General features: G+C 43.7%; 1 protein-coding gene across 10 annotated transcripts in view; it reads right to left on the bottom strand.

The window, feature by feature from the left end:
• The window catches only part of RBMS1 (RNA binding motif single stranded interacting protein 1), a 531,713-nt gene that overhangs the window by 51,690 nt on the left and 462,052 nt on the right, over positions 1–17,971 (bottom strand). For all 10 annotated transcript variants that reach the window (XM_073634059.1, XM_073634061.1, XM_073634058.1 and 7 more), the window contains exon 5: positions 4,312–4,469. In XM_073634059.1, the coding sequence (XP_073490160.1) occupies positions 4,312–4,469 (158 nt within the window). The remainder of the gene's footprint in view (positions 1–4,311; positions 4,470–17,971) is intronic.

Below are 17,971 nucleotides of genomic sequence, written 5' to 3'. Positions count from 1 at the left end.
AAATCCAGGGACGCACCCAACTTATCAACTGCTATAGCTAGACTAAATATACAAGCTCAGTATGAACTTATGCTAGCTTATAAAAACTGCTCCACCATCACATTCAAAACAAAAACGGAATACCTGGCTATCTCATCCTAGAACATCCAACTACTTAAAAGAGTGTAATGTGTAACTTATCCCTAAGTTTGAAATATCCTTAAGCCATATGTGTATATTTTTGATGTAGTTTATCATCTTGGACCTGCCGTCTTAATCTGATTTGCAAGTTTTGTTTTCTTTTTCATTTTATAGACGCAACTATCTAATTAATTTGGTGGCCTGTCCATGCCTACAGTTTGAACTCATTAGGGGTAGACTGGTACCTTTCTGAATCACTATTTTGTTAAAAAAGAAAAAAAAATTATTAAAAGTTATTAACAATACAAGACCGTACAGGCGGAGCCACATGCCGGACTCCTTGAATGAAGGTACGAACTAAAGAGTCGGCCGATTCAGTGACATATTACGCTGCTGCAGAGCATCCTTCTGGAAGCATGCAGGGTTCTATCCCTCTGGGCTGGAGCTGCAGGCTTTGTGTCCCTTGGTAGGCCACAATCCCCTCACACAGCAACAAAAGGTTGCTCTCCTGATGGGATACAGGAAAAAAAAAAAAAAAAAAAAAAAAAAAAAGGCCTCCTTGGCCTGGTCTGCCCTGTACTTTTATAGTCTCTCCCACAATCCTCTTGACTCTATGCAGTGCAGCCTGGGATTTGCAGTCCTGCCCCCTCACACAGTCAGGCTGCTTTGTGCTGGGACATCATATTACACAGTTTTGATGCTGCTCCCTAATGATTGGCTCTCAGTCTCTTCCAATAGGGAGGCTACAAAGTAAACAGTTCTGTGTGTCCGCGTGTGTGAGAGGAGAGGAAGGGGGGTGAAAAGCCCACGCAGTTGCTAGCAGGCAGCTCTCTTTCCCTTGTAGATTCAATCAGCCTGGAGAGGTACCTGCCAAGTACGTTTTCCACGTACGATTGTACATCTTACTAGAAAGTTGACTTCACCATAGTAGGGATCACTGATCCCGACAGACCTCTATCTCTCAGTACCTGGCTTTCAATGGCTAGGCCATCAACCACTTCCGGACCGGCTCACGTCGATATACGTGGGCACTTTGAAGAGGGATATCGTTATGGCAGCAGCTACCATAAACCCGGTATCCTCTTCTTCAGTGAACAGTCTGGTTTCAGAAAAAAGTGGTCTCTGCGGCGGAGTCGCACCACTCTCCGATGCCCTCCGCCGTCGGTAGCGGCGGAGGCGATAGCAAAGAAGACCCTGTGGTACAAAAGGAATCTTTGGCACCAAGGGACACCCCAATGGCCAGGGTACCTATTAGCAGAGAGGGAGATACACAAGGACCCCCAAAGACTCACCCTCCTAGCGGAAGAGCGCCTCAATTCGGACCCAGCAAACACCAATGGTCGGCATCCATTTCATACATCCCGGACAGGAAGAAGAGAAGAGGGAGAAGAGAAGAGGGAGAGGGAGAAGAGAAGAGGGAGAGGGAGAAGAGAAGAGGGAGAGGGAGAAGAGAAGAGGGAGAGGGAGAAGAGAAGAGGGAGAGGGAGAAGAGAAGAGGGAGAGGGAGAAGAGAAGAGGGAGAGGGAGAAGAGAAGAGGGAGAGGGAGAAGAGAAGAGGGAGAGGGAGAAGAGAAGAGGGAGAGGGAGAAGAGAGAAGAGAAGAGGGAGAGAGAGAAGAGAAGAGAAGAGGGAGAGAGAGAAGAGAAGAGAAGAGGGAGAGAGAGAAGAGAAGAGAAGAGGGAGAGAGAGAAGAGAAGAGGGAGAAGAGAAGAGAAGAGAAGAGAAGAGAAGGAGAAGAGAAGGAGAAGAGAAGAGAAGAGGGAGAAGAGAAGAGAAGAGAAGAGAAGAGGGAGAAGAGAAGAAAAGAGAAGAGAAGAGGGAGAAAAGAGAAGAGAAGAGGGAGAAAAGAGAAGAGAAGAGGGAGAAAAGAGAAGAGAAGAGGGAGAAAAGAGAAGAGAAGAGGGAGAAAAGAGAAGAGAAGAGGGAGAAAAGAGAAGAGAAGAGGGAGAAAAGAGAAGAGGGAGAAAAGAGAAGAGAAGAGGGAGAAGAGAAGAGAAGAGAAGAGAAGGGAAGAGAAGAGGGAGAAGAGAAGAGAAGAGAAGAGGGAGAAGAGGGAGAAGAGAAGAGGGAGAAGAGAAGAGGGAGAAGAGAAGAGGGAGAGGAGGAGACCTGGCATCTCCATGAGGCTCCAGCCATCTCTAGCGTCTTACCAGACTAAGGAAAAATGGCCACCATGATATCACCGGCCACACAAACATGGCCGCAGGCCGGAGACAAGTCAAACCAAGGGAAATGGCCGCCGTGATGTCATCGGACCTCCCAAACATGGCTGTCAGCCAATTGACATGCTGAAACATGCTGCCAGGATCCTCTGTGCCTTCAACATCATTGCACCCTCTGCAAGGCGACCCGCCTTCAAAAAAGGTACTGTACTCACAGTACAGACAGGGTGAGCATTTAAGGGGACACCTCTGTGCTTTTTGCACTGGAACACACCACCCAAAAGGGGAATGGCAGGTGAGACCCCCAGGGGTCTCTGCTGCCTGCCCTGGGACTCCCACCAATCCGTTGGGGGAGGGGGAAGCCCAGCTTAACCATGGAACTTTAGGATGGGAGGAGGGATCCGGCAGGCAGGTCCGACCATCCCTGGAGGGTACCTGCATCCACCCCAAACCGCACAAAGGAGTACTTACCGATCCATGGTGCAGGTGACCCTCCAGACAGAACTCCTTGCCACTGAAGTGGGGGGGCTGTCAGCCAAGGGAACTCTGCAACTCGGACCAGAGCCCGTTCGTATGCGACCTTGCGAGACATTTAACTCGCGGGCCAGCCTCCGCCCGTTGAGGCTAGGTCGTGGCCGACCTAGCATGTAGCTGCAGTCTGCACACGCTTGCTGGCTGGACTGGGGAGACCACTGGATCTAGATCAGTGGTCTCAAACTGGCGGCCCTCCAGCTGTAGTGAAACTACAAGTCCCATGAGGCATTGCAAGGCTGACAGTTACAAGCATGACTCCCACAGGCAGAGGCATGATGGGAATTGAAGTTCCACAACAGCTGGAGGGCCACCAGTTTGAGACCCCTGATCTAGATTATCTAGCCAGTCGCCAAGCCCGGCAGTTGACTGTAGATCTTCCAGGAGAAAATGCATGGAAGAAAGACAAAAAGCAAAATTTGCTAGGACCAAAAGATCCCAAGCAAGGAGCTAGGTCCTTACTCCTGACTAGACAAAAATAAACTGAACACCTAGAGCAGGGAGGGGGTTATATACTGACTGAGGACAGCCTATGGGCACAGCCAAGTTTTTTTGTCCTGCCTAGTCCTACTCTTGTGGAGGCAATATAACCCAATGGTCAAGATTAAGGAGGCGCTGTGTCCGAACGAAAAGTGAATAAGCAACCTGTCATTAAAGAGCTAGAAAAGTCCGCTTTGTGATTTTAAATGGTGCCCGTTTAAGAGATATTCATTTTACCTACAGGTAAGCCTTATTACAGGCTTACCTGTGGGTAAAAATGAATATCTCCTAAACGGGCACCATTTAGGAGTTCGTCACACTGGATGCAGCTGGTGAGGTCACCAGTGCATGCGCTCTGAAGGTCCGGAGTCCGATAGAAGACTGGAGAAAGATGGAAGCCCCATCAGCGGTGACAGCGTACCACTGGAGGGCTTCATTCTAAGGCAAGTATTTCATAATGTGCTCGATTCATACTAGCATATTATGTAATGGTCTTACAGGGGAAAGTTTTTTTTTTTTTACTGCAGCAGTTTACAACCACTTTAACTTACAACAGAACTCCAGCCTCAATGTCTTCTGTCCCATCTGCTTCTGCCTTTGGCACTTGGTGCAAAAATTGTCCCACTCCCATTGTGTTCATCCAAATTCTCATTGAAGCAGTCACACTTCCTGCCTGCAAACACCCAACCTCCCACAAAACCCACCAACTGCTCTTTACAAACCCCCCGGGGCTCAAGGGGTGTCAATCATAGCTGTGTCTTTTGTAGTCCACCTCTCATAAGCTAGCCATAGATGATTCGAATCGCGGCCCGTTCAGTAGGGACTGGCTGAGATTCGAACAAAGTATGGGCAGCTTTACTGGAATAAAAACGTATCTGGACTACTGAACAGTTGTGTGGCATTTGAGTTCTTATCCCCCAAGCAGGTGGGTGGCCTCCTTGTGCAGGTTGCAGAGTTTAATATCCAAATTTGACTGGAGGTCTTTAAACCATTAAAACCCAGTGCCCATTAAGCCCACCTTGCAAATCCGACTCCGCGACTGGTGCCACTGGAATCACGCAGTATCCTTGTCGATATCACCTGTCCAAACGGCTTCAGCATATTTTCCAGCTCTTGTTCATCCATGGACAATGGCAAGTTTGATATATACAGGTTTGTTGGATCTTGTTCTTGTTGCTAAAAGGAAAAAAAAAAAAAAAGTAAACCGGATTAGAACCAAGCACAACAGTTCCAAATTCTCCAAATTCCTCTGATGGTATCAGAGCTAGACAAAGCAGAGTTTAAAAATATACACAGACCAGTGACGCACAATACAGAGCATATTAAGGCCAGTCACAAGTGACACCACGTGACATCTACTGCTCTTTATTTTCACGATTATTTTTTTACATACAGGATTTGTTGATTTGTCATTGGTACGTTAGACTAGTGCAATTCAACCTTGTTGGAAGAACACTGAAATAAAATCAGTTACTCAGACAGACTATTGTTTTCATTCTCAGCCACCTGTCAGTAATGCATTGAAAATGGAACCACACAGCAGAACTTTGTACCACACTAGTAGGCAGGAAGCAGAGCCTGCATATGTAATGAACAAACGTGGCCACCCACAAATACAATAAAAAGTAACATTTTTTTCTTACATAACGATGATGCAAAAGATGGTCAGAAGAGGATTTGAAGGGACCAATGCAAGGGAGAGCATGCTGTGGATAATCAATGGTGAACCTCTTGAATGGCTGAAAATCCAGCAACATTGGAAACGGAGGACACCATGGTTGCAAAGATACAAATGCCATACCTCAACTTTTTGAGATGAAAACGAGGGACACCTATTAGCAAAAGTATGTAGGCATAGAACACACCCCCTGCCACACCCACTTAAAGGAGAATTATACAAAAAAATGATTGGTTAAACCCACAAGTGCTTTTTTTAACCACTACTATTCCATTATACTGGCTTTTGAAATTCACCAATGCAGCAATTTAGAAATTGGAAGATTTAGCACTGGGAAACACTTTGAATTCTAAAAAGTGCATTTTATATACAACTATATAGATCAGACCAAAATGAGGGGCACATGGGGAGGAAAGAGGAGCAGAGGGACTTTATTCCAAATCAGGGACAGTCCCTCAAAATCAGGGACAGTCGGGAGCTGTGATAATGCTAAAGGCCATCCTTACTGAACAGAGATCCACTGGTTGATAAATATATGGATTTTTGCTACAACTGAGTGAACGAACTGAGATATTGCCGATTTGTTAACTGGAGCAAATTGAGGTGGAATACTTCATCCTAATAGGAATGTAACATGGAGTGAGAATAAATTAAAACGACACTAAACTGATGAAAAATGAAAAGAAAAATCTATTCCATTATGTATTGCTAAATCGTCTATTGCGCTCAGCCTCCTCCAAATCCCCAAATTACTTATTTTTTGTTTTTTGCTGCTGTGATCAGACATCATCTTAGAGGATGGATATGTTACATTTGTTCTCCATGATCCTGCTGTATGCAGAAACGTACCTACCCTCTGTTCCTCGTTCCTGAGATGGGCTAGGGACTGGGCAATATGGGATTTCTAATCTGCGCAGAGTACATGACTGCAAATACCATGCACTGCTCATTCCAAACATATGGGGGGGGGGGGGGGACGCTCAGGAGTTTATGGAGGAATTTACAAGAAGGCAGGAAAACCCAAAGAAACACGAACCGTGACTGTGGTCCTAGATGAATGCCGCTCAAGCTGGGAAAGCCAAACTCCCGCAGTCACCGGGGAGAAAGGTGCTCGTCTGAAGCGATGTATAAAAAGCGCCACAATCGTGTCCAGCCAACCTGGTGTAGACTTCAAATTTGCCTCAGCCCATGAATCTCCACCAAAACCACACCCCTGACATGTTTTGCTCTGCCCACCAGAGCTTCATCATCATCAGGTAGTCTAGGTACCCTAGGATTAAGCTCCGGTGGGTGGAGCAAAACGTGTCAGGGGGCATGGCTTTGGCAGACACTCACTTTCAAGTTTACACTAGGTTGGGTGGGGACAGGTGCTCTTTGATTTTATAAGAATAAAACCATACGGTATGGTTTGTGAATACCTTATTAGGCAGTTACAGCAAACCATTTTTTTTACTTCTGGGATAAAGCCTTTACATGAACGCTGATCATTGTAAGCACCCGTCAGTGGTAAATGGTTTGACTTATCCCTGTAAACCAGGGATCTTCAAACAACGGCCCTCCAGCTTTTGCAGAACTACACGTCCCATGAGGCCTTGTAAAACTTTATAATTCACAGACATGACTAGGCATGATGGGAATTGTAGTTCCTGGAGAACTGGAGTAGTTCAGAGACCCCCTGCTGTAAAATCAACACATCTGCAGAATGGCTTGTGAAAAAGATTTGCTGGCTGGATCACCAGAAGAAAATAAAAGAAAGGAAACCTAAAAAAGAAAACTCATGCGGCCATCAAATCTAAGCATTAACAATACCCAGAATTAATAAACAGAAGAATTAATAAACCCAATACTTTTGGGTTTAGTACTGCATTAAAGGATAGGCAGGGCCAAAGTCGTTTGAATTTTGATCCATGTGTGCCCGGATTTACAGTAAGCTCAATTTTTTTTCTCCACTGAAATTTTTCTTCCTTTCCCAATTGCTGTGGTCCCTTTATTGTATAGCAAGTTTTATTAACAAAAAAAGTGAACTTGCCCTTTAAGGAGCTGACTGCCAGTAATACGGACCCACCATAATAATCTAATCGGGTCCTGAGATCTGTCTGCACAGATTTTGTATTCTCATTGGTGAAGTGGTATACTGTGTGCTCTGGGATGGATCCCTTACCCCATGCTTCTCTAAGGCTACATTAAAACTGCTGCAATTGTCATGCAGTGTAGTGCTTTGTAACTGCATTATCATTCATCACTATAGAAAGTAGAAATGTAACTGATTTTTTAATAGGATTATTATTCTGTATAGTGTTATTCCCTGTGCTGAGCAAGGCTGCACACTTGTCATACTACACCAAAGGCATGGAACAGTTCTGAGATTGCTGCAGAGCGATGAGCAGTGCGCACATCAAGGTAAAAATCGCAATCAAAGTTAGTGAGGAAGAATCCAGAGGGCCAATATTACCTGATAAGAAATGCTCTCTGGGCTGCTGGAGCAGAGGGGAGCATTCATAAAACTGTCAAATAAAGACCTTTCTGTATTCTCCCGTATTCCTGATTGCACCTTTCTTATTTGACAGCTTAATGAATACCAGTCCCAATCTGGAGAGCTGCAATTTTATAACAGTTGAAGGCTAAACTCCAGGCAAACAGCTAAATACACTATTAAAAAAAAAAAAAAAAAAAAAAAAAAAAAATCTATGTAATCTGCCATATGATTTAAAAAATTCTGATCAGTGTTGTGTCCAGATATGCCTGTCAACAATATAGCCAGGTCTCTGACCTCTTAGGGATCATGAACACAGCTGCCAAATTGGCATTTTTTAGATCACTAAGCTATGGGTCTGAACGCAGGTGAATTGTTTTCTATGGGCTCATGCACACAGCTGCAAAAAACAAAAAAAATACAAACTGTACATTTCTTCAGAGGCTCGACCAGACCATTTATACTGTAAAACTATACCATGCAAGTGTTGCTTAGGAAGCAACCTTTGGTACAGTCAACTGAGCCAACTAACCTACCAGCAGGTCTTGGGACTGTGTGAAGAAATCAGAGTACCTAGATGAAAACTGAAGTGTTAATCACAGAGCCACCATGCTGCCCCTATGAGATTTAGGTACTTTGGTACTGCGCTCCTCCTAATCGCTAGGGTTAGTGCTGTAGGGAACGAGATAACAGAATGCAATGACAGGTGCAGGTACTTGCCAATTTCAATTACAGTAAAACCTTGGATTGCAAGCATAATTCGTTCCAGAAACATGCTTGTAATCCAAAGCACTTGTATATCAAAGCAAATTTCCCCATAAGTAATCATGGAAACTCTGATGATTCGTTCCACAACCATTTATTCATAGGTCCTTCAGTTTATAGTCCATAAAAAAAGATCACAGCAATGTGATAGGTTGTGTAACCATAACATTTCCATTTACAAATGGAAGCCTCCACAAGGGGATTAGAAGCAAAATCCAGCAGGAGCTACAGAGTATAAAAGAAGAGAGGCGCCTTTAAGTGTAGCAACATGGTTACATTTAATGAAGGTACAACATTTAGCAACTCACATGGTTGATGATTAAAAAACTGGCACATGTAAGTATTCAGGCATCCGGGGTAAAGCTATCCACAGACCATCCTCCGCACCGCCGGCTCTCACCGCTGGCAGTCTGCAAGCCTGACTGGGAAGACTACCCTGTAGTAGAGGGATCTGAAATCGAGGCTTGAAGAGCTCATGGAGTGCAGCGTGGAAGGGATGATGTTGATGGCGGTGAGAACGATGATGAGTTGGGAGGATGTGAGTTACTAAATGTTGTACCTTCATTAAATGTAACCATATTGCTACAGTTAGAGGCGCCTCTCTTCTCTTTTATACTCAGTTGTGACATGACACTACTTGTATATCAAGACATCGCTTGTATATCAAGTCAAATTTATGAAAAAAATGTTGCTCGTCTTGCAAAACGCTCTTAAACCAAGTTACACTCAAACCAAGGTTTTCCTGTATATGGCATGATTTTTAGCTACACCAGATTAAATGGTGGCTTTTTATATATGCCTTGAGTTTATCTTTAGGAATGGAGATTGCGATTACCACAAATGTCCACTGACTGATTCTTTTAATTTCCACTAGCTGTCAGTAAATAGAGCACAGTGATGTAGCGTAAAGCAAGACTGGCCATACACCTATAGATTGATTATCTGCAGATTTTCTATGGTCAGATGGAAAAAGTGGAACAGATTCCTCCATCTACACTGAACTGTGTGGATGGAAGAATCTCCCACTGGCCCAAGCTTTCATATCTTGCTAGTCGGCACCTCTGGCTCTCGCAATACCTGAACATTCTGATTGGGTGCAGGCATTGTTTAGGTTGAGAGCCAGTGGGGGCAGACTAGCCAGATACTGAAGCTTGGCCCAGTGGGAGATTCCTCCATCCACGCAGTATAGCATACATGGAGAAATCTTTTGGATAGAGTAAGGAATGGTTATAACCCCTGTAAGGTTTATTTTTGCCATCTTTGTCCCGTCGGGAAATTTAACTTCATTTCCTGTCCCATTACCAAAACAGGAAGTGAGAGGAAATACCTGCAAATTCATTCTGGTGACCTGGGGGTCCCCAAGAGATTGCCTTAGTTTCCCCATTGGAAGGTTTCCCCTCTATTACTTTTCTGGGGACAACTCAAAATTTTGGATTTTGGTTTACTTTCACTTTCAATGATAATGGTAAGCAGGACACAGAGGATGGGGGCACAGAGGATGGGGGCACAGACTGCAATAAAAACGGAAAGGTGTTCTAATCCCTCTCCACTCTATCCAACACTAAATAAAAAAAGTTTTGCCTTTAGTTATTTTCAGCAAAAAGTGTCCTCAAACTAAAGTTACTTTCACACTGAGGCGCTTTACAGTCGCTATAGCGCCTGCATAGTGCCTGTAAAGAGCTGCTCCTGTCTCTCCAGTGTGAAAGCCCGAGTGGAGGAGTGCGCTTGCAGGATGGTAAAAAAAATCCTGCAAGCCGCATCTTTGCAGCGCTGTAGGAGCGGTGTATACACCGCTCCTAAAGTGCCCCTGCCCATTGAAAACAATGGGGCAGCGCTGCCAAAGTGCCGCTGCAGTGGCGGTTTGTGGGCGGTTTTAACCCTTTTTCGGCCGCCAGCGTGGGTTTAAAACCGCCCCGCTAGTGGGCGAAATAGCGGCGCTATTTACCGTCGATGCCTGCCCCAGTGTGAAAGTAGCCTAAGGGCCCATTCATACACCTCCCACTCCAACAGAAACACCGAGTTAATATAACCAGTAGCATTCCAGATGCCCTAGTAAAGAGTTTAATAGAAAAACAACTTTTTTTTTTTTTTTTTTTTTTTAGACTTTAGATTGGGAAGTGGTTGGATGGCACTGCCAAGCTTTTCTATTGTGTTAATCGGACATTTATTACCGTATTTATCGGCATATAACACGCACATTCATTTTAAGAGAGAAGTTTCAGGAAAAAAAAAATTTAAATTTTAAATAAGGAACTTTGAATCAAAATAAGGGTCAGTGCCCATCTGCAGCCTCACCATTGCCATCAATGCAGCCTGATCAATGCCCACCTGCAGCCTCACAAGTGCCATCAATAGAGCCTTATTAGTCCACATCAATGCAGCCTCACCATTGCCATCAATGCAGCAGCCTCGCCATTGCCATCTATTGACTTCCTATTACAGAGACCGCCAAGTAAACAGGAGATTCTCACTGTATGTAATCTGACGGCACTCGTCCCGCTCCCCCCCCCCACCATTGCCTCCGAGGCAGCTGAAATTGAAGTATTGGCGTATAACACGCACACGCCATTTGCACCCGATTTTCATGGTGAAAAAGTGAGTGTTATACGCCAATAAATACAGTATTTCAGTTACTTATATAGCGCCGTCAATTTATGCAGCGCTTTACATGAACCGATAGGTTTAAATTAAATGGTTACCAAAGATTCACACATTTTTCTCATTAAAGTCAATTGAAAAATGTTTGAATTTTGTGTGAAAGTTGCATAAATGTAAAATGTGAAAATGGTTATAAAGAGACCCCAGTGTAATAAATGTTAACTAAAAAGTCAGCCCACCTACAGGTCAGTTTTTGGTAGATGGACAAAACCATCTGACAGTGGGCAAGATTTGGGGGGGGGGGGGGGGGGGGGGGGCTTGGTTGGTTTGAGGTGCTCCCCCCTGCCAACAGAAAGAAAAAAAAAAAAAAAAGGCAAATTTTGGGGTATTGTCAGCCCAGATTGTGTGGGTGCGTGCGTGCGTGCCCCCCCCCCCCCCAAGTGAGCATGTGTCAAAAGTGGGCTAGGTTCTCAGGAAATTAACAGAATGACAGGACTGGTGGTGGTATATGGAGGATCAAAATGGCGACAAAAGCTTGGGCATATGGTTATGGGTATCGCAGCGATTCCCGCATCCAAAACACACTGCTGTTTAAAAATGCACAGGGCTGCCATTCATTCCTAATGGTACCCCCATGCATCTCAAACCGCAGCGCCGCTTGCGGGTACAAAAGCACAATGCGATTTCCTTGCCGCAGCATTTCCAAAATGGGCTGCTGTGCTCACGCAACAGTAGGTTGCAATCCCACAATGTGAACTGGGCCTTAAAGCAGGAGGAGAGGAGTCAAATTAAAAAAAAAAAAATAACTAGAGTTCCATTTTATGTAAAGCAAAACCCCTTTGTACAGTACATCTAGGAGGTAAAAATGTTAGAGTATAGAATGTTTAAAAGAAGGTTTTCTTCTTTTGTGGTCCGCTTTCCGTTCACATCCTTTCCCGGAGACAAAACAAGTAGTGATTGGAAATCTCTAGAAGGCATGGGAAATCCCCTTTTACAAAGGTTGTCAACAGATGTCCCCACTAAAAGATGACCCTCTACCCCCATTTCTGTTCAAGGGACAACAGCAAAAGTTTGCATTGCCATTTTTCTATTACCTGGTTAAAGAAAAATAAGAAAAAAGAAAAAAGAAAAAAGAAAAAAAAAAAGAAAAAAGAAAAAGGGATTTGGCTTAATATACACTTTAGAGTTGATCTGTAGGATTTGTCTCCTGAGGTCAGTGACACAATTTCACTAAATGAAATGTTCAGAAAATTCTTCACCTCCCGGACACATCAAACCTTTCCATTGTGAGCAAACCGGAGGCAAACGTGCAAAAGTTTTAATAATTCCGCATTGCTATTTGCCCTTAGAACATGGGACGGTATTTGAAGTATTTGTGTACAAATCACATTACATTTCTTCTATTTTCAGTAAATACAAAAATTCCTCCTAAACGTTCTTGTCAGCAGACAACACACCAGACTTTGGAGAATGTCGGCACAAAGTGTTCTACTGTACTGTAGAGCTGCATGATTCTGGGGAAAAAAAAAAAAAAAAAAAACCAACAACACACAAACACCATTTGATATGGTTTTAAGATAAGTACCAGTATTGCTAAAAAACCCAGAAAGTGAGAGGTAATCTCTCCATAGTAAAAGGGAAATCCCCTCTTAGCCAGTTGTTACCAAAACAGGTGTCTTCATTGGAAGCTTTTCCATCACCTGTTTCAGTGACAACTCCAGTGGCAGCTGGTGCTCAAATTTTTTTTTTTTTTTTTTTTTTTTGGGGGGGGGGGGGGGGGGGCACAAACAAACTGAAAAATTTTGAAAAAAAAAACCCCCATCAATGCAGCCACTGTTCCCATCGAACACTGCCCCCCCCCCCAGCACTTAACTGTCTCAGTGGGGCAGCGGAGATAATGGTGAAAAGTGGCCGGGCGCCTGAATAGGGGGTGGCAGCGGCGGCCATGGATAGATTCATGCAATGCAGGAGGGGGTGGCTTGAGAGAGGGGGCAGCACCCGTGCTCCTGTGGACGCACCACCACTGGACAACTCATCAGGACAAAGAGGGTAAATCCCCCCAATCCCCCCCCCCCAGCAGACACACAGATAGCAATTAGTATAAGGCCTCATGCACACTGGACGTTATAAAAACACCAGTAACATTAGCTGTAGAAAGCTGTAGCAGTAGAATAAGTTTTGCAGCATTTTTGAAAATTTTTTTTTTTTTTTGTTTAGCAAAACTATACTACCACAAAAGCTTATGGCTCAAAAATGCCGACAGACGCCAAATGGACACGTTATTCTGCGTTTTAGAGCTTTTATCAGAGCGTTTTTACAGCTGAAAAATTCATCTGAAAACCCTCTAGTTCTGGGGGTTTTTTCCGCCAGAAAATACCCCTGCCAAAAAACACCGATAACAGCCTATGTGTGCATGGACACATAGGATAACATGCTGGTGAGTGTATTGGCTGCAGAAAAAAACAAAAAAAAAAAAAGCCTGAAGCCAAAAGCGGCAATTGTAAACACATTAAGTGTGCATGAGGCCTAACTGTGCAGAGGCTATTTTTTTTTTTTTTTTTTTTTTTTTTTAAAACACATTTACCTAGCGCAAGTAAAGCCAGACAATTTTTAGGCTTTTTTTGTGCGTTTTTATATGTGAGCTGAAACACAAATGTTTAGCCCCATAGACATTTAAATGGGAGTGCCTGAGAAACGCACACAAACACACATTTTCAAGCATTTTTCAAATGATCGCACTAAAAACCATGAGACCAAAAATGCATAATTCTGTCCCAAGAGGCTCATGTATTTTTTTTCCCCCCCCAAGTCTCATGCCACAGGTGACACTGTCAATGTGTGAATGGAAGATTAAGGTGGGTTTCCCTGCCCTCTATTTGCATGACAGGAGAGTGACCGGCTCTCAATGAAGCCGGTTCACACATCTCCGGGGCGGAGGGTCTTTTGCTCTGTTTCAGGTCCGAAATCAGCCAAAAATTCAGACCTGAAACGGGGACACACCGGACCCCCTGCTGCGAGCCACACCACACACAGTGTCAATCCAGGCTAAAGTGGAACTATACTCTTCACTCCAGCACTGAGGTGTCCCAAAACTCCTTGCCAGCTGACGACATCTTCAGCCGTTCTTCCAGGTTCTGATTCTTGGCCACTGTGTGTGAGCAGCTCACTGTACAATGCAGACAAGCAGGAACAAAACTATTGCAGAAGAGACCTAGTAAGTCTCATCCACAATATAAATCCTGCCTGATCAACAATTTTATTTCTCTTTTTTAAAATCCCACTTTAAAGTCTTCATTACTCTATCCAAAGCGGAATAAAAATGGTTTTAGAAAAAAAAACTAAAACCAACTCAACACTATCCACATTGAATGGCTCCAATCTCCATCCTGGTATTTATATATACTGTACCCATTTTGCCACTATCTAATCTCAGGAGCGGTGTGAGAAGCCTGCTGAATATGGCCGATTAAGGCAAACTCAAAACAACCTTTTGACAGATGAGTTACAAAGATTTCCAAATAGTGTGGTTTGGAGGATTTTGGAGAGGACTACCAAACCAAAAGCCTTTTCACTTCGAAAGTTGTGAAATTTTGGCTGAGAGTAGAGAAGGAGTAATCTAACCTGGCACTGCCCCTGTGTGTTGGGACGCACAATTCTTTCCCAAGCTCACAATCTACATGGCTATTTAATAATTAGCCAGCATTTTCCTCCGCTAGCAGCAGCGAGCGCATGGAATAAAAAGTCTCTTTGTTGCCGATTTTTTTCCACGTTCCCTGCTCCCCCCTCTACGCCGCTTTGAAGTTCTAAACTGTCTAAACTTCGTAAAGATGCATTTCAAAGAACAGGCTTTGAACCCCTGCCAGTGTGGAAGCCAAGCCGCAAAAACATGGCCGAGCAAAAGATTCTCACTTCTGAAATAACATGCAAGAATTTAAAGAGACTGACTCATCCCACGGACAAACTGTACCAGTAAGCTGTGCCTTAACCACACCCACATGCTTAATAAAATGAGGCCTACACCGGGGGATGGAAAGTTTAGCTCACATTCAAAAAAAAAAAAAAAAAAAAAAGTCAAGTAAAAAGGTTCTTTATAGCTCACACTGCATTTACAATATTTGAGGAGTTACCAGGGACTAGCATGTGGAGAGAAAAGGGGCAAGTTGTAAATGCAAACTGATGTGGAGCGTATTGTGCCAAATTAATAAAAATGGCACACAACAATTGGTTATAGTGATACATGTTATGCACAGTCAAAGCTCCTTCAGTTTCCCCATTTAACAAATGTTTCATGTAAGACAGAGGTTTACAACTAGCTAAAAACACTCACACATTATATACATACATATTACATACAGATCGACTTCTGTACAACTACCCTGTCTGGGTTTTTCCCAATCAGTGCCACCAGCACTAATCCATGTATTTTGATGGTGGGGAAGACTCTTTGCTGTCAGACTGCAATAACCTAGCAGAAAGAATTCACCAATCCACCTCAAGTATGTATATGGGGGAATAAGGTTGTTTTTCCAATTCAACCTGCTGGTTAAAAGGGAAAAAAAAAAAAGAAAAAAACAAAAAACACGACTAACGTATGGGCGGGCTTGGCCAGAAACTTGACATGCTCGTAGGGTAAAGGACATCCAGCAGGAGACAGGCAAAGCCTAAGGACAGGTTACATAAGACTGCTAGTGATCACTGCTTAGCACAGTGGCTTAGTGGTTAGCCCTGCCTGTGGTTAGTGCCTTGCAACACGAGGGTCATTGGTTTGATTCCCAACCATGACTCTACCTGCATGGAGTTTGTATGTTCTTCCTTTTATTGCGTTTTGTGTTTGCATAGATTTCCCCCCCAACAGTCCAAAGACAGGCAAGTTAACCGATTCTGGATTAAATTGCCTCATAGTATGCGAGTCTCTGGGTATGTTTCCTGGTGTTGGCAACAATGGACCATGCATGCATAATGGCTGTAATTACCACTTGTAGTCTCCATCTGAAGCTCATGAGGTAGGGTGACATAAGTAGGAGCACAACTGGGGAGGAACAGAGAATAAGAGAACCCAATAAAAGGAAGTGCCTCAAGAGCTTTCATGGCCAGATCACCAGGTATTTTAATAAAAAGTGGATATTGAAAATGTTACCATTACACTATAAATATTTTTAAAAAATATATTTTTTACTTGTATGAAATTTTAGTGACTAATACATCTACTTTAAAGTGAGGTTTGCATTTGGTTTGATTTGCACAGGGGTACCTTTAAAGGTTTATGCATACAGTGCATCTGCTGATACTTTGCCTGAGTCACTTTATTGGAGCTTTTGAGGTGCACGGCATTTAAAATCTCAGGCACGGCAACATGCTGGTGGTGATGGAGGATTTCATACAGGCATATAGGTGACAACCTATAGCTCATTCTATAGGAACACTGCCATGATCTCTAGGAAGACAGGCATTCCATTTAATGACCTCATACATGAAGATTGCTGAGATGAGGAAATATTTAACTGTCGATCAGTTCAAGCACTGCATTCCTCTAATTGTTCAAGCTGCAGCATGTCTGAACTTAATGGCTGCTCTACTAACTTTAAAAAGTATCTATTGTGAATCAAATTCAGATCAGTGAAACCCAGCCACTCACTGGAGAAATATAGAGCAGGTACATTCACTCATACCAATAAGTCTGAAGCTGAAGAGACAAAAGGCTCTGAATGAGCTAGGACTTGGCAAGAAGAACTGGCTTCACATTCTTGGAAAATACTGTATAAAAAGCTTGGGGTGTAGTGGTGATCCAGCATGCCAGCATCTACCCCATAACCTACAGGAAACCAGAGATTTATGAGTGTATGACTAGCCTTAGAGGGCCAACAAACCAGATTGTTTCTATATCCAACTTCAGCTTGATTGTGTGATGGATCAAGTCATGTCTGCGTAGCCGAGATAGATACTCCGCTCCCCTGGGGTTAATTTTATTAATCCCTAAATTGGCTGGCATTGTGGGTTGAGCCGACATAACACTTGTCTGCCAAGAAAATCCAGCTCTGCCATTCGCCAAAAAAAGCCACACACTTCGGGTCCCACGTCTCCATCTTCTTTGCAAGATCAGGAGGCTGGCTGTCTCTCCCGGGTCCTAGCAGCTGAGCTCCTGATGATTATCACGGTGCATGTGATAATCTACACAGCCCTGAAGCCCCCTGGGATCCGTGATGTGGGTATCCCAATAATCTTAGGGCGGCGGGCGATGTCATTTTGGCCTAGACCAGCTAGACCGGAGCGGAGGCTGCACTCTGCAAAAAAAACGCAAAGTATAAAATATGAGTTGCATTCCACTGTAATGAAACTAAAGTCTGGACAATGGATATGAGAAGAGTCCCAGGCAAACAGGATGTTCCCATTGTGATTGTAAACCACCTTTAGGGCTTGTGTAGACTGCGGTTAGTGAACGTTGCCTTTACTATTCTGTGATCAAATGCAAAAAAACTCAATGCAAATTTGCTTTGGAGCCACTTTGCCTGCAAAGTGAACTGATCCACAGATCTGTTCCCTCAAAAGAAAAGCTGGTCAAATGCAGCCTCAGAATGGACATGGGCACCATTAGAATGAATAGAGGTCTGCTGGTCTGGGTTTCAAAAGCTCTTCAAACACCCAAAAATACATGAGCTGACCAAATGTGCAAACATTAAATTAACAATATCTGTACTCATTAATACTTGGCTCTTACCTGCCCCATCTTTGGTGGGACATTCCAGATGTTTAGAAAAGGTTTTTCAAAGTCAATATCTGACCAAGACTGGACTGGTATCTGTATGATATACAGATCTGTATTAGGCCATAATACAAACCCTGAAGAGAAAGGGTGTTTAAATGAAAGAGCACAAACTCATCTGAGAGAAATTAACGAAACCTCCCTTTGCGTGTGGAACGGTTCCTAAAATGTAGGGAAAGGGGGGGGGGTTAGAATTACTTGGCACAACTGAAGAACATCTGTTTTCTCTTGCTTTGAATAGGGTCACTAGCAAGAGATCTCCGCTGACTGTCATGTGACCAGCCGGGCTCCCTGCGTGGACGATCCCCTGGCAGATAGGGGAGAGATTAGAAACAAGTCTGCTGATCTCCCCGAGAAAAACATTCAGTCTTTCAGCTCGTCTGCTTCTCATTTCTGTGCCAGCG

Source organism: Aquarana catesbeiana, linkage group LG06 (genome assembly GCF_042186555.1).
Source record: "Aquarana catesbeiana isolate 2022-GZ linkage group LG06, ASM4218655v1, whole genome shotgun sequence".
NCBI classification, from domain to species: Eukaryota; Metazoa; Chordata; class Amphibia; order Anura; family Ranidae; genus Aquarana; species Aquarana catesbeiana.
The sequence above is the reverse complement of the archived record's forward strand: the minus strand, read 5'-3'. Positions and strand labels throughout refer to the sequence as shown.